This window comes from Megalops cyprinoides, chromosome 4, assembly GCF_013368585.1.
Source record: "Megalops cyprinoides isolate fMegCyp1 chromosome 4, fMegCyp1.pri, whole genome shotgun sequence".
Taxonomy (NCBI): domain Eukaryota; kingdom Metazoa; phylum Chordata; class Actinopteri; order Elopiformes; family Megalopidae; genus Megalops; species Megalops cyprinoides.
This window is the reverse complement of record NC_050586.1, coordinates 45403396-45426315: the sequence shown is the minus strand read 5'-3', so window position 1 is coordinate 45426315 and position 22920 is coordinate 45403396. Positions and strand designations below refer to the sequence as shown.

General features: G+C 43.3%; 1 protein-coding gene across 3 annotated transcripts; it reads left to right on the top strand.

Moving 5' to 3' along the window:
• Window positions 1-834: 834 nt before the first annotated feature.
• LOC118775948 (A-kinase anchor protein 2-like) lies at window positions 835-22920 on the top strand. 3 transcript variants are annotated; one of them, XM_036525932.1, is made up of 5 exons: window positions 866-902; window positions 12212-12263; window positions 18493-20366; window positions 21208-21398; window positions 22399-22920. In XM_036525932.1, exons 3-5 carry the CDS (start codon window positions 18599-18601, stop codon window positions 22534-22536), a joined length of 2097 nt encoding a protein of 698 aa, XP_036381825.1. In that variant the 5' UTR covers window positions 866-902; window positions 12212-12263; window positions 18493-18598; the 3' UTR covers window positions 22537-22920. The 3 variants fall into 3 exon arrangements, 2 of the variants coding, with proteins under 2 accessions (XP_036381824.1, XP_036381825.1); XR_005004897.1 differs by lacking the exon at window positions 12212-12263 and having other exon boundaries at window positions 835-902; window positions 21179-21398; window positions 22399-22475; XM_036525931.1 differs by lacking the exon at window positions 12212-12263 and having other exon boundaries at window positions 835-902.

Below are 22920 nucleotides of genomic sequence, written 5' to 3'. Positions count from 1 at the left end.
AACTATTTAAGGACTCTGTAACAGTTTGCACCCACATGAGTTGTGTCAAAACCAGAATGTCAAACTCAGTTTTCCAGAATGCTGTGTGTATGGTCGTTTCTAATTCCTTTCAGTTTGGTCCAATTAGGTTTTAATTATAGGTAAATCTGTGAATTTCCAGCTAAAATAAATGGCACTAAAATAAAACAATTTAATGGGTGTGGAGGCACCTAATAAAACAAAGCTGTGATGTGTGATTTGCAAAAAAGAAGACGTTTATTAAAATACCAGTTGAGTAAAAGTGAAAGTGAAAAATCAGCATACAAACAGCTGTTTAGGAACACATTTTAACACTTCTCTCATGAGTCAAATGTCAATAGGGGGGCCCAGGACACCCCACCTGCTTCTCTTTCTGTTTAGTGACATGAGCTGAGCTTACTACCCTCTGACACCATCAGGACAGAGGAAACACCGACGTCTTATACATCAGACTAACAGAGGGGTTAGCGTATGTGTTAGCTGTTTGGTTACTGGTGTTTAAGTGATTGAGACCAAGAATGCAAGAGTTTTCTGTGGGCTAAGGAAATAGCCCCCTCCCCACAACGTCCGCACCCTCTTTTCACTGGAGCTGAACACGGGCCGCTGCCCCCCATGTAGAGGCCCATGACAGTGACAGAGTGTCTGACCCGCGCCCAGATAGGCGGGCCTAAAGGGAAAGGGGGCCTGGAGGCACAGTGGGTCTTTGTGTGAATGGATCTGGAAGGAAAGGGCGCCTTCCCTTTTTTGCCCGGCCCCTCGGCCCATGATGTCATAGGCTGCAAAAAGGCAGGGGAAGGAATTTATCTGCAGGAGCTAGAGGAGAGGAGAGGCATTGTGTAGGCAGCGAGCGGTGTTGAGCTGAGGCGGGACCACGGTGATGCAGGGTGAGTGAGACCCAGCATGACTCTCTCTTTCCATGCAATAACAGGACGGGAGTATCCCGGGGAGTTTTGTTTCCAGTGAGTCTGCTCTGGTGACATAGTGTCCCTGTGTTCCTCTCAAAACATAACCAGGAGGGTGTATGGACTTCAAAGTTTCAGGATTGTGAGTAAAACTCAGATTACTAGATTCAGTGTTCTAGTCTGATATGGTTGATAAAAGACAGACAAAAACTCCCAGAACGTTGCCTAAATAATTCAAGATTCTCTCATGTCAAGTTACAGCCCTTTGATGATGTACATAAAAATGGTAGAATAATGTGGTTAACTCTAATGGCGCTGGGTTTCAATGGCAGTAAGTCTAAAAACATGACATTTGAGTCTCCTCTGAGTAGCTCTGCATTCTTTTCTCTGCTGTTTGCTTTTCTCTGCTGTGTTAGCAGCAATGCTGACTGATGCCTGTGTCATCGTGGTCCACTAAGTTTCGCATGAGAACCGACTGAAAGCTGGCATGGGTCTGCTTGTACTTCCAGAGAAAGTGTTATTTTCTGCAGTGCCTGTGGCAGAGAGGAATGAAGTCTATAGGAATGAAATTATTTTGTAACAGGCTCAACAAAGTGTGCCATGATTAGGGAAACTGGACTTCTAATGTGAATTCCAGGTGTGCCCTGTTGTACCCTTAAGTGAGCTGCTTAGGAAGCCTCTCAGCAAATATCCAGCTGCATGCAAAGAGGATGTTAGCCATGTATTTCATGCGGATACGGCTGTCTGGAAAAAAAATAAGTGACTAGCATGTGACCAGGTAAACCATGCTGACTTCAAATGATTACAAAAGTCTTTCAAAGGCTGAGCAACAGGCCAGCATGTGGAGGGAAAACCTGGAAAAGAATACAAACACTTCCAGATTTGATGAATGGACAAGTGCCCATGCAGGGAATGTGGGACATTGTAAAAGGCCATCAGGATTCTCAGCTGCAGTCACACTCAGGAAGCAAGGTGATGGGGGGGGGGGGGGGGGGGGGTGGTAGGCCCGTGATAAAAGACAGACAGTTAATTCAGAGCACACAGACGTACAGACGCTCACATGCATACCATTGTAAGTACACACACACATGCTTGTCTCTCCATTTTCTTAACACACACACATACACACATATTGTGCTTTCACTCACACACATCCTCTCTCTCCACTTTCTTTTTTCCAATACAAACATACTGCTCTTTTTCTTTCAGTCACATACATCATTTATCTCCACTTTCCTTTTCTCAGCATACACACACATACACACACTGTGCACTTTTTCTTTCACTTACACATGCTGTGTCTCTGCTTTCTCTCTCCCAACACTCATACTGCTTTCTCTTTCACTCACATACATCCTCTTCACACATACATACACACATACATCCACACACACACACACACACACACACACACACATATACTCAGAGGTCTGTCATTCAATTTATTAATTCAGAGGGCAGAGGGGTAGTGACTGTCCTTGTCTCCCAGTGGTGCCGCTGCACAGATGGAGTGTAGACTGGTATGAAGGGAATGCCTTGGTGTCGTGCCTCAGGGTGTGCTTGAGTGGAATGCATCACAGTGCCAAGCGCAGGTCTTTATTTATGAATTTATGGAAGGTAAGCTACATGTTGGCTAGGTAGAGTACAAAACGAGTCTAAATTTCATTCAGCTTTGAACTGCTGCCCTGCTGTTCAGATTAAGAAAAAAAAAATATTTATGAGAGACTGCCCAATAACAGAGCTCCATAGCATATCAACCCACTCCTATATGTGCCAAATATCAAGAAATGCTTTCCTGCTTTATTCATTATAATGGTTATCCATGGACTCATGCTATTGAATGTAAGGGGAATAAAGTGAAACATTAGACAATGTAGCTGATCTAAAGAAGACAGACAATACAAGTAGGACCCCAGAGAATTAGCCAAAAAGAGTGGAATATTTTTTCATAATCCTTGATGTTTATTTGACTCATCAGCTTCCATGTTGTTATATTAAAGCTATGGTCTACAGTACACAAGAACATTTTTTACTCGCTGAAATCTTTGAGAGAGAGAGAGAGAGAGAGGATGATAGAGGAGGACAAATCTTGTATTTTCATTATTACCTTTCCTTTAATAATAATGAGTAAGTTAATAATGAGTAAGTATGTTATGACCAGACTTGAAGCTCAACTGTTCATAGCCAACTGAATGAGACCTACGTGTCAGAATGTTACCAATGTGCCAAATCATACAGAAAACTGGTTATATGTGAGGAAACAGTTATTTATTCCTGTTCCTATTATATATATTATTATATTATATTTGCTGCTATCCAAAGTGACTGGATATTTACTGAGACAATTTGGGTTAAGCACCTTGCTTAAGGGTATAACAACAGAGCCCCAACTGGGAATCAAACCAGCAACCTTTTGGTTAGGGGCCTTGCTCCTTACCACTACACCGCACAGATGTCCTTTTTTGCAGTCAATTATTTTTCTTCTGTTATTTACTTATTTACTCCTGTTCTGATGACATTGTTTTCCACTAAATGTGTGTTTATGTGTGCTCACTCATGCACACGTAAGTTTGTGTGTACGCTATGTGCTCACGTACATGTGTACGTGTAAGCCTCGATGGAAAACAAAATGAAGTGGCTGACCATTATGCAACACCCCAAGTATGAGGGCCACACCTTTCCTTTGCACACTGTGCAATTCTTTCGACACAAAGAGACCCAGGGGTCAGTTTCCTTTGTTGACCAAATCATTGTTGGGACCTCAGAGGGGTCAGGAAGGCTAGGGTCTAAGACAAGTGGATGGGCTCCCTTGAGTTGATGTTTTGAGAAAGCTGCTTCTTGAAAGGGTGATTTTTTAGCATGACTGTTTCATTAGCAAGGGGTCAAAGCACTAGCTTTACATATTGTTCACCTTGTGGCTGTTTTACCCACTTTAAAGCATAAGTCACACGTGCTGTTAGAAACTGTACAATAAAAGTACAGTTTCTGTTATTCATGTAGGTCTCGTATTCAGGTCATTGTTTTGGGGGTTTTTTTTAATTGTTGTTCCTGTTCCCAGTAAGACTAATAAAATGTGAGATACTGCATATCCGAGACTAATGTAATGGACATATAGTACACCTGCAGAAATAAACATTGAAATACCAGAATGGTGAGGCATACAAGACATCCTGTTACGGGCTAATTCCAGGCATACAGTTAATTGCTTTGCACGTGTTCTGTACTGTTTCACCTCCTCCTATGATATTGAATATATTCAATTATTCTGGTGCCAGCCAAGTAGAACAAGCTGCTTACAATCAGATCCCACATTCTGTTGTCTGAACGCATTGCCATGAGTTTTTGTCAACTCAATTTCTGTCTATTCATTGTTTGCCATTACCACTCCAGCACTTTTAAGAGTGTTTTGTGTTTAACAAGTAGGCCTGCCTACAGTGTATTTGGTGACTTAAATGCATATCTGAATTAAATGCTTATCTAAATAACTCCATAATTATACAATAATATCTCCTTAAATGTGTACTGTGTCTGTAAAAGAAGTATTTTTAACGCATTATAATTACCAGATTCTTAAACATTACTTTCCTATAACATTTTCACCAGAACACAGAAAAAATAGACAAATTGGTGTCAAATGTCAATTCTGGAACTTCAAAAACCACACAGTACACACATGTCCTCTGGGTCAAAGCAAGTCACTTTCGTAATTTTGCAAAGTAAAAGTCCATTCTCCTCACAATCATAGCTAAAAAATGCATCTTCTGGAAGAAGTACACGTCTCTTCCCAGCATTCCAAATATTTGTGGCTCCCACAACATTTCTGAGAAGTGCTGAGCCTACACACCCAAGTCAAAAGACAGATGAGGATTTAACATGATGGTAAAATGATTTCTGTGACTAATGAAGATAATGCTGTCTCTACTAAATCATGCTGTTTTACAGTAATATATGTTGAAATATAGTTTGGACTTTTAAGTAATAGGGACAATCAATAACAGAACAGACACACCCGCACACATAGAATCTGGCATATTTACTTGCAATGATCTCACTTGATAGAGAATGTTAATGATTATTGTGAGTGTCACGCCTCTTCCAGATAAATGACTTGTAAGTGTGGAATGGTGATGACACGACAGCTTTAGTCTCTTCAGGACTTGTATCTAAGATCATTACTATGTTAGTGCTATTATGTTACATTATTATGAAGGAGGGATGATTAGTTGTATTTTGTTTAAAAAGTTTAATTATCACTATAAATGTTAATGTTATTTTTTACTGAAAGTGCTAGGCACCTATTGTAATTGTTAGAATTCTTCACTAATATACTTTCTGCCATGGGAGTCTATGGCAGCCCATAGATCTGTTCGTACAATTTTTATGAAACGTGGCACACTCATAGACAGTCCCAGCTGTCCACTCACCAATGTTGGGGTCAGTAAATCAAGCCCTCTAGCGCCACCATCAGGTCAAAGTTCAGCTAACATTTTTGGCCATAACTCCTGACCCTGTTGGAATTTTTTCAAAATTCTTTTTTCCTAGATTCCTTAGGTCAAGCCGAGTCCAACACACCCATTGCCATCAAAGTCCGCCATATTGGATTTTCCGCCATTTTCAATTTTTAACTAAAACTGTTTTTTCGCTACTCCTCCTACAAATTTTATCCAATCTTTACCAAATTTGGTACACATCATCTTGAGACCATGCGTCATAAAAATTATCCAAATATTTTAGATATTCCAAAGCGTTCGCCCGTAACATGCAAATCAGTTTGACAGTAAAGACACCAAACAGGTGTCAACAAAGTGAGGTCCTATCTCGGCAATGCTTTTGTGTCTTCACACCAAAGTTGGTATATCAACTTCCTACACAGTCCTGAGAGTGTCCAAGAAGTTTTGTGTCATTTCACCACTAGTTGGTGCTATAACTAAAACAATTGAATTTGTGCTTATAATTTTTGATGTCTTTAGCTTAGAATTATGATTCTTTTTTTCTTTTGATTACTTGAGTCATGTCAAGTTGAACAGACATAAAACCTTCATTTCCACAATATTTGGCTGTCTGCCATTTTGAATTTTAATGAAAACAGTCTTTTCGCTACTCCTCCCACAAATTGTATCCAATCTTCTCAAAAATTGAGTCAGAGCATATTGAGACCGTGCCACACAAAAGTTAGCCATCATTTTTTGTTTATGGAAAGAATTTGCCAGTAATGCGCTAACAAAGTCAACAGCAAAGACGCCAAACAGGTAGTGAGGTCATATCTCGGCAATGCTTTTGTGTATGGACACCAAAGTTGGTGCCTATGTTTGTGACTATGCCCTGAGGGTGCCCAAACGTTTTCGTGTCATTTGACCAGTAGGAGGTGCTATAACACTTATATGCAATTATCAGTTATATGCAATAACACTTATTGCATATAACTGATATTTTAACATATCTTTTGAATTGCACCGCCTGAAATCATAATTCTTTCTTCTTCTGATTCCTTCAGTAATGCAAAGTTACACACATAATGGTTTCAATGTCTGCCATTTTGAATTTTAATGAAAACAATTTTTCTGCTACTCCTCCCACAAATGTTCTCCAGTCTTCACCAAAATTGAGTCAGAGCATAGTGAGGGTATGCCTCACAACAGTTATCTGTAGATTTTTGATTGTTGAAAGTGGTATTGTAGCAAAACAGGCCCTCATTGTGCTTGGCCCCTGTATCGCTGCTTGCAGTTATATTTATTATTGTTCTCACAGTAAGTAGGAATGTGGCTTGTTGGCAGCACATTGATAGAACTGGTTTGTGGAAATGGTTCATGAATGGATAAACAGCATATTCATTCTAAAAAGTATTTGGACACCTAGTCTATCTTTGGAAAACTGGTTTCCTGGTGTTTTGGGCATGTAGGAACTACTGGAAAAGTTTGGCCTTACTCCAGACCAGATAATCATTACATAGTCAATAAGACATAAACAGTTTATTTTTCCTAGAAAATGTCCCTTTTGTATGTTTACAGTGTATGACTGAAATTAAACAAATCAAACTAGGCCTGTCTGTAGGGGACAATATAGTGCATTTAAAACCATATCAAGCATAGAAAAAACTTCTAAGGGTGGGAGAGACAGGAAATAGAACAAAACAAATCCTAGAGCATGTGTTGTGTGTTCCACTAAGAGTGGCAATTGTAATTGTAGAGCTATGCATATATTACCTAGCAAAACTACAGTACATGATCGATTGCCAACTACATTCACTTTTCAGAAAGAATTTATGACTGAAGGTCATGAGATATATACTTTTTTTGTCCATAGAAATACAAGCGATGAAGGCCTCGGTATAGCCAAGCACATATTTTTAGTGCAGAAAAGAGAAAAAAACATGTACAGATTGTAACATGAGGTAAGTAATGAACCAGGGTGGTTAGAGAGAAATATTGACCTGGGCTGGATCTTGTTATATAGATCCTTGAACAGTATATCTGTCTAGTACCGTCAATGACTACAGTATGGATTCAAATCCACATTTCTTTCCCTCGTGCAAACTGATTCTTCTGACCACTGCACCAACAGTTAAAGGGATAATTCCTCAGAAATCAGGTACTTGAACAAATGCAGTTAAAATGATGATTCTTCCCTCAAGTTAATAATGAATCACAGGCAAGCAACACAATGCCAAGTAGGCTTCAGAGAGAGTTAATAGTCCAGTCGTTATGTATTTAATTCAAATTTCTTCAGGAGCTTGATAAACTATACGTTTTTTGTAATTGTCTAGAACATAAAAAAAATATGAAAGCTAATCTTTCCATTTTTCTCAAAGTCTCTATGGTGGCCATTTTGGATTTTAAAAATGTTCAAAACACATTTTTTTTTTCAAAATGTCAGGTTCCAAGCTATGCAGGTGTTTACTTTCAGTGGTTAAACATACATTTTATTTATTCAGGAATTCACATAAACTAAGGAAAATCATTTGGATATAATATAAATTAAAGATATTTAATCTAAAAACATCATTTTAACATAAAAATTCAAGCATCCATAACAAATGGATTGTAACAAATACAACACAAATTTTCCTCTATATGTCAAGACATCTTGAAATTCAACCATTCCATTTATAACTTAAACTTTTGTTAGTGATTGTCTGTAAACTCATAATCTCATTCATCATCTTCAGCATCACTGTCATCTGAATCCCCGGTTTTCAGATCTTGAGTCCTCGTCGTCCTCACATTGTGCGGGTCAGTGTATTGTAAGTTTCTTGACCTACAGGAACATCTTTGTGTTGAACAATCTCCTTTGCAGTGGCATCTCACCATTTTCAATGATGGCCTTAGGAGCTGGTAGTACATCAGTGGTTAGTAGCCATTTTGCAGAGGATCCACAAGGCACTTGCTGCTCAACGCTTGCCTGGCCTCCAACTCAAGTTTGCACATGTACCTTACCAATATGCTGTTTCAAGACATCCTTTGTAGGTGGTAGCTTGTCACTCCTCTGCCATTCTACTTGCCAGGAAAATGTGCCATCACAGCTCTGGAATGTTTTCTTATTTGGACTCCTTTTTGGGCAGTAGGCAGCACACACAAACCTAGCCAAGCGTTTCTGTTGTTCCTCCGTTACTCTGGAGTCATCTGAAAGCATCCTCAGAGCTCTCAATGATGTCATCCTCAGCTTCGAATGAACTTGAACCATGTTGCCTTACCCACTCTTGCAAACCTTCCAGTGTTGTCAGCACCAGAGAATGCATGGAGTGCCAGGTAATGCTTTTGCTTTTTCTGGACCGAGAAATATCCCAGAATGGTTGGATCTGCAGAACACCTGATGCCATCGAGATTGCAGTGTTCTTTGGCAACAAGTCATAGTTGGCTATTGCCAAAATCAGGACATCTGTGTCAGGAGTGAAAAAAGTAAGTCGAACATCTGCAGTTTCATCTTGCTGCAGATACAGCAAGGCAGATCATTAAGGTGTCAGCTTCCTCATGGTTGTTTTTGCTGAAGCGTCCAACATCTTTGTTGCTCTTTGTGCGACCAGATGCTGAGGTGATGACCAACTTAGGGGAATTTTGGATGTATTCCAGAGTCTTTGCTGCCAAGTACTCAGTCAAATCGGCTTTGGTTTTTTCATGGGATAAGAATCTGTTCATGGTTATATGCCTGATACTTGTCTCATCTCTGACTTTGTACTGGACAAGATCCTTTCCCTGGCGCCTTGTCTGCTTTGTTGTACTCTTCAAGGAATCAGGCTTGGATGTGTCAGACACAAGAATTACCTCATCAAAGTTTTGTGTTAGATTCATAAGTCTTCCATAGAAAATATGGCTAAGATCTCGCTCTGTAACTATTGTTGGTTTTTTTGAAAGCTTCTGGATAAGTACCATCCCGTCCACATCTGCAATCTTCATTCAGTGATGCTCGCTCTTTGATTGCAGACAACAAAGTAGGGTAAGAATCTAATCTTGGCTGCAACACCAACTGGCCAGTCTCTTTTAGGCACATGCTGGTGTGGCCATGCTAAGTTTTTAAAGTCTCTAACTCCAAGAACCTGGTATTCAAACCATAACAATTACAAAGTGTCACATAATACTAATTAAAGACCTACAAGCAAAAAGCAATGATGGTTACAAGTTTCACAGGATATGCCTGTGTAAATATATTGTCTTAATAAATTGATATAGTTTATAGTGATTAACTACAGCGGTATGAGAGCTCTGTATGTAGTCAAAATTACAAAACAAATTTCTTTAATGCTGACTTCAATGTAGCCTTAAAACTTGAGCATTACAGAAAAGTATATGAAAATATTCTCCAAATAAATTACGATACTTCTAGGTTTATTTTTGTTTTCAAACAAAAGTTGATTGGACACACAGATACTCAACAGATATGGGAGTGTGAGCCTTTGTCAGTCTCATCTAAGTTCTCCTTCACTCTCTGTCAGGTGGGGTCATGTCGAAAGTCCATAAGTTCTACAAGAGATACAGCATTATTTACCTGATACAAAACACATTATAAGCAGGTTCAGCTTCAGATTCTATCTTCAGTGTGTTGCAAATGGTCTCATTTGTTTCCTGGGCTTGAAAAATATGCAGTTAGCACTTAACTCAGAAGCCAATTTGATTTATCATGAGGGATCCAGCTAAAAACAAGTTATGGGTGGTCACCATTTTGAAAGTCCAAAATGGCCAACACAGAGACTTTGAATGTATAGTTTATAAACTCCCCGAAGATTTTCAATGAAGGTTGCAATCAGAACATTGTGAACCTGACTATAAGGGGAAATTCAGATACACTGTTGTTCAAAGCTTCTGCAGTTTTGCCCTGCTGTTCACCTTTCTTCTGCAGCTTTGCCCTGCACCTTTCTTGTGCAATCTTAGGTCAAGTAAAGAAAACATCAGCCTGTTATGGACAGCAGGGAGTATGGTGCAAGACTTGACTTGGAAAGATTAAGTTGTCATGCCTTGGAATTGTGAATAGAATAGTCGTCCACGGGGTTACAGCAGGATATACAATAATGCCTGTGCTTTAGTCTGTATTCAGCTTGTAATTGGCAAAAAAGTCTCATTTCATACATTTCAATTTTCCCATAAACATTGATCATCTAGTTTTCTGTCTGAACCATATTTTTGTAATACATTACCAGAGTAATGAAATGAAGTCTATTTCAGATATAATGAAAGTGTTATGGAGAAATGCAGGAAATTAAGTAAATACAAGACAAAAGATGAATTATACTAAGATGTTGATCTGGCCTTATGCATACAGCTGAGGTGATTTACAGTTCAGCACTCATATTTGCAGGATAATTTATTTTAAAAATTAAGCACAGTGTAAATCATATTGGGCATCTGCAATCCCACACAAACTCTTAAGATGGAGGATTCTCCTTCATAAAAAAAGACTTACACTTAAGTCAAAAATGGGGCAGTTTCTTTACCATTTTTTTCCTTTTTCACCATTTTCTTCACTATGATCATACTTGTGGGGTTAGCTGCTTGTTGAATGTCACAGGTTAACCGACCCGGACACCGAACTGCCCCGACCACTGTCAGCCCACAACAACCCCACAGGTAAGTGCACACTCTCCAAATTCACAGCACACAGTGGTCACCTCTCACTCTGGCAGACAGCAAGCACTGCAATTCCCTCACAAGCTGCGGTTGGCACTTCCCTCTGGCCAGGGGAGTCAGTCCCGCAACGGGGCTACCCAGGTGGGGGTCGCAGGCTGCCACTGGGAACGCTCACACATACACGCACACACTTTTACAAAACAGGCGTTGCTGCTGATCACCTCTCCAAGCAGCAACGCCAAAAAATAAAGAAACAAATCTGCTAATCAAGAGAATTCTCAAAAAGAATCCCCCAAAACACCCTCGTGTCCCATAAACTAGAGTCTTTTGGTGTCCGGACGCCAAGCTCCACGTAGTCGTGCTGCCGGGTGGAATTACACTGCCTCTCCGATCTGTTCCCTCGCCGCATTCTGCAACTCCTGCAAACGCGAAGAGAGAACTGAGAAGCACAACGGTAAGCAGGGCGGACGCTCCTGCTGTTTGCGCCAGTCGACCACCGGGCAGCAGCTTCTCCGCGGCGGGTCTGCGGTTGACAATCTTCCTTTTTTCCGGCTCTCTGCTCCGGCGACCCTCCGCCCTGCTTAAGTCCCACACGAACACAAACACGCAGACCAAACCGAACAAAAAGAAAACCCCCAAAAACCTAATACAAAGAAAAAAAAACAAAAAGTAGGGATGAGACGCTCGATACTGACGTTTCGACGCTATTTCGAGTTTCCGAAGTGCATACGTTTCGAAACACTGCGCCCGGCATCACTCGCTCGTTATTCAATTATTGAACAAACGCTGTGCCTGTTATGACGTGTAGTGCATTCTAAATGACACACTCTCACAGGTCTTAGCACTTAAACTCACAATATCTCATAACACAAACTTTTTTTTTTAATTTCAACACGTCAATAGTCAACACATTTACAGTCTCTAGTGTTCAGCAGCTTTCAATGAGTCTCTTAGGAGGCTGAATGTTATGTTTTGGTCTGCCAGGTGTTTTTGCAGGTGAGTTATCCACGTTTGACACTTTGAGAATCTGCAGTTTGTTTCTGAGAAGTCTGGTCAGCCAAATCACTTGTGGTGTCTTCAGTTTGATGTGTACTTTTAGGCTGTTTCACACCAGTCTGGCTTGACACTTGTGGCTTGAGATCAACACGATTTCTTCCCAAAGATGCTCCCTGTTCTGTCTAGATTTCATATGAACGTGGTGCCACTTCTCTCTGTATTAATCCTTGCATGTTCCAGATGCCAGTCACGTGATCTCTAATTCTGACATGTTCTCCTGGCTTCAAGTCACGTAAGTGCTTTGCTCTTTTGTCATGTTGTTGTTTTTGTTTCTGTTTTTCTTTTTCTTTTGCCATTTTGACTTTGTATGCTCCTTTTGGTGTCAACAGGTCTTCATGTATTGGCAGATTGGTGCGTATGCATCGTCACATCAGCATTAGAGCTGGCGACAGGCCATTCTGCAGTGGTGCACTCCGATAGATCATTAGACTCTGGTGAAAGTCTGCCTTACCATCTTGTGCCTTCTTCATGAGACCTTTGACTACCTTCACTGAGCTTTCTGCAAGGCCATTTGATCTAGGATAATGTGGGCTGCATGTTATGTGCTGGAACCCCCATTCTTTGGCAAAGTCAGCAAACTCACAGCTTGCGAACTGTGGACCATTATCGGATACAAGTTCACATGGAACACCATTTCTTGCAAAGACTGTTTTCAAGAATGCAATGACTGCTTTGCTAGATGTTGCTTGCAGTGTTGCAACTTCTGGGTAGCTGGAGAAGTAATCAGTCACAACTATATGGCTCTTTCCATTGCAGTTGAACAAATCTGCTCCCAATCAATGTCTTGATTCATTCTTGGCCAGTACATGACTTCATGAGCCCTGCGTTTACGTTTTTCTTCACCCAAGTGCCCTTCATGTATCTTTTGTAGCATGTCTTTGCGCATTGAAGATGGAATTACAAATTTGGTGCCTTTGAACACAATGTCATCAACAACTGACAGCTCCATTCTGCTTGTCCAGTAGTCATGTACTTGTAGTGGACACTGACTTTTGTGTTCAGGCCAACCTCTTGTAATCATCTTCTTGAGCTCTGTCATTGTCTCGTCCTTTTCAGTTTATTGTCTTATCTGTTCAGTTCTTTCACTTGACACAGTGATGTCACAGTCATATCAACATATGCCTGTATATCAGCACATTTCTCCTTGTCAAGTCTATCATGTTTGTCAACTGCTCTTGAGAGAGCATCGGCAGCATACATGTATTTTCCTGGTGTATATGTCATCTTCACATCATATTTTTGTAGCCGTATCAACATACGCTGTATCCTCATTGGACAGTCAGTCAATGGCTTGGACATGATGGCGAACAATGGTTTATGGTCATTTTCAACTTCGACAGTCTGTCCATATACAGTATGTACTGATGGAAACGTTCACATGCATATGTGCTGGCCAGCAGTTCCTTCTCTATTTGTGCATAGTCGACCTCTGCTCTCGTGAGAGCTCTAGACGCATAGACCACTGGTTCTCGTCATGCAACTGTAGAAGGACAGCTCCTAAGCCGTTCTGAGAAGCATCCACTGAAATTCTGCAACTGCAGCAGCTGAGCCAGGAGAACCGCCCCGCACCGCCTGTGGCAGCTCCCCCGTCTGCCCCACCAGCTCTCCCAAGCCGGGAACCCCCGATTGCCACCTCCCGAATGTTACGCGGGGAATCCGGGAACCTGACGGTCGTTCCTCTCCCAGTGCTCCCTGGTTTTCGAACTCCAACCCTCCACGTTTTCCACGGACCGGGTGAGGATCGCCTACATGATTACCCTGTTGACGGGACGTGCCAGGGAGTGGGGCACTGCGGTCTGGGATGCCGACGCCCCTTTCTGCCACTCCTTTGCCGCCTTCGCCGAGGAGATGAGGAAGGTCTTCGACTGCTCCAAACACGGTCGCGAAGCTGCAAGGGAGATGCTCCTGATCCGTCAGGGGCGCTGGTTGGTGTCTGATTATGCGATTGACTTCCGCACTCTCGCTGCCTCCAGTGGATGGAACACGGAGGCGCAGTACGACACCTTTCTCCACGGCCTTTCGGAGGCCATCAAGGATGAGCTGGTCACTTGGGAGTTGCCGGTCAGCTTTGACGCCTTGGTGGATCTGGCCATCCACATTGACCAGCGCCTGTCGCAGCGGCGCCGGGAGAGAGGAGCCAGTGGACCGCAGAGCCCCTCTCGTGAGCCCCTGCCCATGCCAGCGATGCATAGCCCTGCTACACCACCGCCTGTTTCCCTGGAGCCGATGCAAGTCGACCGCACTCGCCTGACTCGCCTGTCTCCGGCTGAGCGTCAGAGGAGGATCAGCGTCGGGGCGTGCCTGCACTGTGGTCAGCCTGGGCATTTCGTGGCAACCTGCCCAGCAAAAGGCCAGCGCTCACCTGTAGCAAGGGGATTACAGGTGAGCGTCACCCCCTTACACCAGTCCCCTGAAGTCCGTCCTGTTTTCTGCCACCTTGCTCGTCAAGGATCAGCCTCACGCGGTGTCCGTCCTGATTGACTCGGGGGCCGATGGGAGCTTCATCAACGCTACCCTGGCGGCCCGCCTGCATCTTCCCCGCATCCCGCTGCACTCGCCTCTGGAGGCCCATGCCATCACCAGGGCCCCGCTGGTCCGTATAACCCATGCCACTCCCCCTGTGGGCTTCCTCATCTCCGGCAACCATCGCGAGGAGATAGTGTTGCACATCATTGACACCCCGCAAGCCTTCGTAGTCCTGGGTTATCCCTGGCTGGCGCGGCATAACCCCCACATCGACTGGCAGGGCAACAAGATCCTGGGCTGGAGTCCGTTCTGCCACTCCCACTGTCTGCATGAGGCCCTAGCTCCTGTGTCACCAGTCGCTCACGCACGAGAGGAGTTTCCGGACCTTTCGGCAGTGCCACCGGAGTACATGGACCTGAAGCCCGTGTTCAGTAAGTCCCGAGCTGCCCCGCTCCCTCCGCATCGTCCTTATGACTATGTGATCAACCTCCTTCCCGGCTCCTCACCACCTCGGGGGCGTCTGTACTCCCTATCCCCGCCGGAGACTGAGGCCATGAATCACTACATCCGGGAGTCCCTAGCAGCTGGGATTATTCGCCCGTCCTCCTCGCCTGCCGGAGCCGGCTTCTTCTTTGTTGGGAAGAAGGACGGCTCTCTTCGTCCTTGTATCGATTACCGGGGTCTCAATGCCATTACTGTTAAGAACCGCTACCCCCTCCCGCTCCTGTCCTCTGCTTTTGAGTCGCTGCAGGGGGCCACCATCTTCACCAAACTTGACCTCCGCAATGCCTACCACCAGTGGAAGACAGCCTTCAACACCTCCACCGGTCACTACGAATATCTGGTTATGCCATTCGGGTTAACTAATGCCCCTGCCGTGTTTCAGTCGCTGGTGAACGATGTCCTACGGGATATGCTGAACGAGTTTGTTTTTGTCTACCTGGACAACATACTAATTTTTTCTCGCTCCCTGCCTGAACATGTCCAGCATGTCCGTCGTGTTCTCCAGCGCCTGCTGGAGAATCACCTCTATGTCAAGGCTGAGAAGAGCGAATTCCACCGAGACACCATCTCTTTCCTGGGTTTCGTTATCACTGCAGGAAGCATACAAATGGCCCGGCGGAAGGTCCGTGCAGTGGAGGAGTGGCCCCACCCCACCTCCCGTCGGGAACTGCAGCGCTTCCTCGGCTTTGCCAACTTTTACCGCCGCTTCATCCGTGACTACAGCACAGTAGCAGCTCCCCTCACGGCTCTGACGTCTACCAACAGGGCATTCTCCTGGTCTCCGGCAGCCGAGGCGGCATTTCACAACTTGAAAGGCCGTTTCACTTCTGCGTACTTTCTTTTCCACAATCAGTAGCTGTGCCTTTAAGTTCTGGCCGTTGTGCTGAAAAGTCGCTATGCAGCTGCCTTTAACTGGCACACTTTCTCCTGTGTAACTGCTCACCTTTATCTTTACTGGATGAATTTTACTCTTTACCTTGAGTGTTCTGTAATCCTCCAATGACAACTAGTTCACCTGTGCTCCCGTATCTAATTTAAATTGAATAACAGTCTCATTCACAGTTACTGGTACTATTTATTCCTCTTTTTCAGCACTGGATGCCTGTACTACATCTACAAAAAATTCTTCTGGTTCCTCATCTACAGTATGCACCTTTCTCTTTGTGTCAAGCTGTGCAGTATCTGGCATAATGATTCTTTTTGCCACAATTATTACAGGTCTTTCCATAGGCAGGACAGGTTCTTGGAGCATGACTGCCTCCACATTTCTTGCAATTACTTTCTGTCCCCTTTGTTTAGTTGGTCTAGCCTGAGATTTCTTGTGCTGCTCATTTGCTTTTACAGCATGCACCACCATTTCTGTTTTACTTAGCTCTTTCACTTGCGCGCGTGAGCTCTGTGCAGCCCTGTACAAATCAACAGTCCTGTCCAAAGTCAAGTCTTTCTCTCGCAGCAATCTTTCTCTTCATCCATTGTCTGCGATTCCACAAACGATGCAATCCCTTGCGAATCTCTGAGGTCTTGAAACTCGCATGATTTGCTCAAAGTGTATTGCTCAGCCAAGTACTGATGGAAAGTATTGCCAGGCTTTTGGTCACAGGAGAAGAACTTGTATCTCTCAAACGTTATATTTTTGGTAGGGACAAAGTGTGCTTCAAATTTCTGCATCACTGTATCCAGATTGAGATTCTCTGGCTCAATTTGAAAGCTATTATAAATGTCCAGTGCATCTTCCCCAATTACATGGAGAAAGATCTGTGCTTGCACTTTCTCATCTCCCCATCCCACTCCACTAGCAGCTAGATAAATTTCAAATCTCTGCTTGAAACGTTTCCAGTTATCAGCGAGATTGCCACTAAACTGCATGGGTGAGGGTGGACTTAGCTTATCCATGACTGTGGCTCTTTGTGCAGCCTGTCCTCTCGACGAAGGCGGCAGCATCGGTAATTGTGGCACGTCTCTCCACTCACTTTCACCGAATTCTCCCACGCTTTCGCTGCTAGCACCTGCCGCTAACATCGACTAGCTTGCTTGTAGCTTTGGTAGTCCACTCCTTTGTACTGCTCCAATTTGCTCACAAGTCTCTTAGCAGCATGTAGTCCTCTTTCTTCTCGCAGGTTTTACCATCTGACACCATGGTATGTCGTGTAGTGCATTCTAAATGACACACTCTCACAGGTCTGTGTGGGTTTTTGTGTGAACCTTTACTCGAACTCTTTGTTTGCATACATTCTTGTGTGTTCTGCCCATATGCCCCTTGCATTATGGGAAATGCAGTTCTTTTAATCTGTATATAACAACACAGTGCCCTGCCCACACGCAACTCCCCGGGCTGCCCGAACCACCGCATGACATTGATCGTGGCAAGATGATGCTTTAACAGCTAGGGTTTCCCCTGATTGCCTCTTGAGCTTGCTGTTTTGTCCTGTCTGTGCAGTGCAAACGTTTATTGGCCATGTGTAAATGAAGCCTTACAGACAATCAAATGGTGGGACATTGTACTGGTTGTGACCTATTCTATGCTTTCATACATACATGAATCACTTGAATCCTTTCCCTGTCAGACTGAACAATTCTATTCCAGCATCAGGCTTGAGAGACAACAGTGTACATAACTTATGTCTTAGATCACTTGGGTCATAGGTCAGTGCATTCATTATGTGCTGCCCCTTTAAGAGAGTTGATAAAATGTTGACAGTGCAACGCTGTTTATCCATGTAGACTTGTCGTAGTTTGACTTGCACTGAAAAAGCTTTGCAAGCACAGCTGTTGTTCTTTCCCTTCCCTTAATTTTTTCTCTGTCTGAACCCTAAAGAACATATGTCTGTAAGTAATCAGTGATATTTGATTTAAATACTCAGGTTTATGTGATACTTACCTGTAATAGTTATGTGGAGAAGTTGTTTGTTCGTGCGGTAAACTTAAAGACGATAGCGATGATAATCGCGTTATCTTGTCTATGGCTTTTCCAATGTTAAGTTAGCATTCACGCGAATTGTTAGTCAGCTGTAGTCACTACATTAATGGTAATCCCAACACATGATGATGTGTATTTGTGTTGTGCATAGCAATTTATGATCCAGTGTTTGTTAATGTGAAAGTGAGTCAAACACATTACAATTTGTGAATTGTTACTTTATTTCTGTATTTCAGTTTCACAGTGCTTCTGACAGTCAACATCCTAAACTCACCTGCTGTCTCCTGGATGCTTATTAAGGAACCTGTTTAGCTATCTGCCAAGCTAGCAATTACTTCCATGTTCTAGTAAAGGCAGAATACATTATCATCTACATGCTCATAACATTACCAGCCTTTTCACCATGATGTACAATTACATGGACTGTGTATGTGTATGAATGATGTTTATTGACTTGTTCAATTAATTTGGAAAAAAGCGTGTGTGTGTGTGTGTGTGCATGTGTGTGTGCGTGTGTGTGTGTGTGTAAATAAAGGCCTTCATCATTTTCTAATGAAGTTTTTATGTCTTTCAGATATCCCCATCCAAACTCTTGGAGGCAAACAGTGAGCTGAAGAAAGAGAGAACCTTAAAGTATTTTCTAGACCCCATTCTGTCTGATCTTTGAGTGCAAAGGCAATATGGAAATGGAAGTTCCTTTTCTTGAAGCCCCAAAAGACACTTCCGACACTAATAGCAAAAATGGCTTCATAAGCAGACATGACTCCCTGGACAGCGATGCAGCCAAGGAAATTCACTACCTAGATGAGGTGCTGGATGGAAATGCATATGTTCCAGTGGATAAAATGAATTCAAATGGAACATCTTCCTCTGACTTGAAGGCAAATAATACCATCTCTGGACCATCTCTTGTTGCTGATATGCCACCAGCATACATCAGTAAAAACATGGTAGAGGGCACACAAATTGCTTCTACTGACAGCCAAGATTGCTATTTCAGAAATCCCTCTGATCTTTTAGAGATGGTAAGTCAGGATTCCAAGGAACCCATGCTGACAAAAATTAAGAAAGCAGCCCGCTTTGAGCTCAGGGCATTCCAGGAAGAGAAGAAGCCCTCAAAGCTGTTCGACAGCAGCTCGGAGAAGGAGCTCATCCGTGTGCGGAAGGTCCGGGACCCTGAGGAAATGGAGGAGCTGGAGAGGGAGCGGCAGGAGCTGATACACAGCCAGGCTGTGAAGAAAAACCCCGGGATAGCTGCAAAATGGTGGAACCCACGTCAGATAAAGTCAGTAGAGGAAGAGCTGGATCCAGACCAGCTTGAGTCACACAGGAAGTATGAGGAGAGAAAACAGAGGAAGCCCAAAGTTGTGGATCAGGCATCAGTCAAGCAGTCATTTGTACTAGTGGAAAGTGTCAAGGAAGACGTTTTGATAGAGGAGGCTGGCCTCTCTGCCTGCCAGAAGGAGCTCCAGCTTGTGGAGCCAACTAAGCATGATGATTTGATGCCAACAAACTACTCCTTTCACCTTGAGGAGATTGATTCTGGACTTGATGACCTCTCTCTCCAGTCTCAGGACACAGCTGCACAGGAGTGCCTGTCCAATGACTTCAGTATGGACACTGTCAGTGACAGCAGTGTCTCCAATGAGGCTGCGAATGCCCTCCTGGGGAACTCTCTGGGCGATTACTCCCTCCCCGCTTCCCCACAGGCTCCAACCACGCCTGTTGATGAAAATCTGGATGTGGGCACCAGGGAACAGAGTGAGCCTAGCATGTCCCCATCCTCCCCAGGGACCACCTTGGAAGAGGTGCAGGTGGAGTGCCAGGCTGAAGTCCAGAATACCATCCAGCAAAGTGATGATCGGCAATCACTACAGGCCCCAAAGGCATCCTTCTCTGTGCCTGAGAGACATGAGGAGGAGGAACACTGTGAGGGACCTGTGGAGGAGGCCTGTCAGGGGATAAACATAGAAGGTGCCATCAAGCAGCCACTTCCCCTATCTGAAGAAAAATCCGAATTTGATCCTCTGAGGGTATCGTCCCCAGGTCATGAGAAGCTGGACATAGTTCCGGAGGTCCCCACAAGGACCTCCTTTGTCCACAATGACACCTTCCAGCCCCTGACAATCGGAGGCAGCCAGGCCCCTCGACTGGGGGAGAGGCAGGAGTTCAGCTACTTCAGCAAGTACTCCGAGGCTGCAGAGCTCAGAAGCACAGCCACCCTGACACGGCCGCAAGATGCTGAAGTCAGCTCAGGACCTTTCAGACTGCGCTCCCATAAGCGGCAGACACTGTCACTCATTGAGGAGGAGATCCGGGCAACCCAGCAGCGTGAGGAGGAGCTGAAGAGGCAGCGACAGGCTCAAAATCCACATCCAGCCCCCAGCCACAAGGAGAGGACCACCAGCTTGCCCACAAGACTGGTTGTCACAGGGAAGACAGCACCAGGTGAGTCCTCTGCAATATCACTCACAATGATAGACTCTTCCAGTCATCTGAGGTTCATTAGCCTACTTTTTGATTGATTTTCTCTCTGTCTCTTTGCTTGTTGAATAGCTCCTCCTTATTGAATTCCTGTTTCCATGTTCAAGACTAAAGATGAATGCCATTTTAGAATCAAGGGTTTCTATTTTGGGCACTCAGCAATGGCTTTCATAACATTGTAGTAAACGGGACAAGTCTCCATAAAATCAAATTTGAAGGGAGTCATTATGACAGTAATGCTAAGCTCAAGTAAGCTATCTGCAGAGGAAATTAATAGCCAGCAACCCAGCAGGCCAAATGAAAGTAATAACGTGAGCTGACACTAGCAGCATATGCAAATGTCATATTTTTAAAAGGTTATACCCGCTACTTTGTTACATTTTCAGTTCTGGAGAATGTGTGTCCCCAGTTTTAAAATCATAAATTATTGCAGCCTTATGTGGAATTAGTCTTGCGTTTTGAAGTATTAGCCTTCACAGTGAGTAGCCTGTAGCCTAAGAAGCATGTCTTCGGCTGTGATGAATGACAACAAAGCTTATTTGGTACAGCAGTGCGCGTGTACACACACACACACATATACAACCAGACAAATGATACATGATGTAAAACAGTAATTCCTATACAATCAGTCTTTTTACAGCAACAACCTCTGATAATTGTTACAATTTCATGTAAATTTTTGTAATGTTGAATTAAATTACAATGTTTTTAATGATGTCAAATTATTAAGATGCAACAGAAAAGAAGGTCCAGTATAATCTGGACCTTATCTACAGTGGTCCTTGATTTTCTCTTTTACAAACAGGTAAGATTGAGAAGATCCAATGTGTCTCGCTCACCACATCCTCTTCGGAGGGCCCCTCGCCGTCCTCTTTGCCAGACCTGGGCAGTGACAGCTCTGAGAATGGTCAGCGTCCCAAAAATTTCATGCAGACTCTGATGGAGGACTACGAGACACACAAAGTGAAGCGACGAGATATGATGGAGGATGCTAGGGTAAGGCTCCATTTTACCCATAGGTGTTTTGCCATTTTGACCAATCTGTAAATGCGTAAGTCTACCAATAGCAGAAGGCCACAGGGGTGTCCGCTCAACATTGCTCTACTTTATGTCGACCCTTCAAAGATGAGGGTACTGTCCCAGCTCAAATGATAAGGGCACCATACTGCTATGCTGCTAAACTCCAGCCTTGGGGGGCATCAGTCCAGCTGGATTCCAGTTTTTCTGAAAACATGACTGTTCTCATAATAACAGAGGGGAGCTAAAGCAAATGGTTAAAGGCTTAGCTGGACCAAAACCCTGCAGATAATGCAACTCTCCTGGATTAAGCGAAGCATATATAGAGGAGGCCATTTTTTTGGTGATTTGTTTATCATCGTTTCAAAATAGCACTTTCTGACATATAAGTTTAAAACAGTTCTTGGCTTTCATAGTGGGGACTTCTGTAAAAAGAAAAAAAACATTTAAATAAAACAATATTAGAAATAACATTCAAAAATTAATTAAAATATGAAATAAAAAAAATCCATAAATGGCCATGATACAGTTTCTTTCATAGTCTGCTCTAAGAATATCAGAAAAGTCACTGAGACAAATGCAGGTGGATGAATTGTTTAACAATTGTAGACGATTTGTTTCTTTATTTATTTGATGGTTGTGGTCCTGACATTACAAGAGCTTGTAAGAGGGTTATTATTATTCGTATGCACCCAAATGGTGCATGAGAAAATTTATTAAGTCTGTTTTGTTTTAAAATACTTAACTCTGGGCTTGACCAAACAGTAAGTATTCATCACATGTAACTTGTCTGTGTACACCTAAACGTTTTGTCATATTCAGAGACAACACTGATTTTGTTCAACCCAAAGCATACATGTTGAACTATAATTCACTGTATTCTGAGATGCTTTATTTCTGTTGGTGCTGACAGGAGTGACTGATTATCTGTTGTTTGATTGGTTGGTTGGTTGACTGATGCCTTTACGGTTCTGGGCAGGTTCTGGAGGCCACCCGTGTCACACGCCGGCAGAGCGACATGGCGATACGGTGGGAAGCTGGGATTTACACCAACCAAGAGGAAGGGAGTGGTTATGAAGAGGATGCCCCTCCTCACTGTCTCTCCCGGGAAAAGTAATGAGATGGGGCTGCAGAACACCTAAAGGACAGCTTTCACCACCACGTATTTGTGTTACACAAGGGATTGACTCTCCTCGCCAAACCAAAGCACATGATGTGGACCTGTTTCAAACATAGCAGGTTTGAGGCTTTAAACTCATGAGACATACACAGAAAGACTGTTATGGGGGGATTGTTTTTCCACTTCACTTTTTGAGTGTTTTTAGTGTGCAAGCATATGGAGGAATATGCAACACTATGAAGAAAAAAAAATGCTTGTTTGCAGAGTTGTGTCAGATGAAGGTCTGCAGTAAGAAAGAGAACCTTTATGTAGAAAAAGGGCAAATATCCAGCAGAAACAACCATAGAATCTTGTGAAGAAGTCATTTACAGTCAAATATGA

Excerpts from the sequence above, each read along its gene's own strand:
- LOC118775948 (XM_036525931.1), top strand. The coding sequence starts at position 18,599 with ATGGAAATGGAAGTTCCTTTTCTTGAAGCCCCAAAAGACACTTCCGAC. Across the intron at positions 20,367-21,207 it reads CACAGGGAAGACAGCACCAG|GTAAGATTGAGAAGATCCAA; the intron begins GTGAGTCCTCTG and ends TTTTACAAACAG. Across the intron at positions 21,399-22,398 it reads ATATGATGGAGGATGCTAGG|GTTCTGGAGGCCACCCGTGT; the intron begins GTAAGGCTCCAT and ends GGTTCTGGGCAG.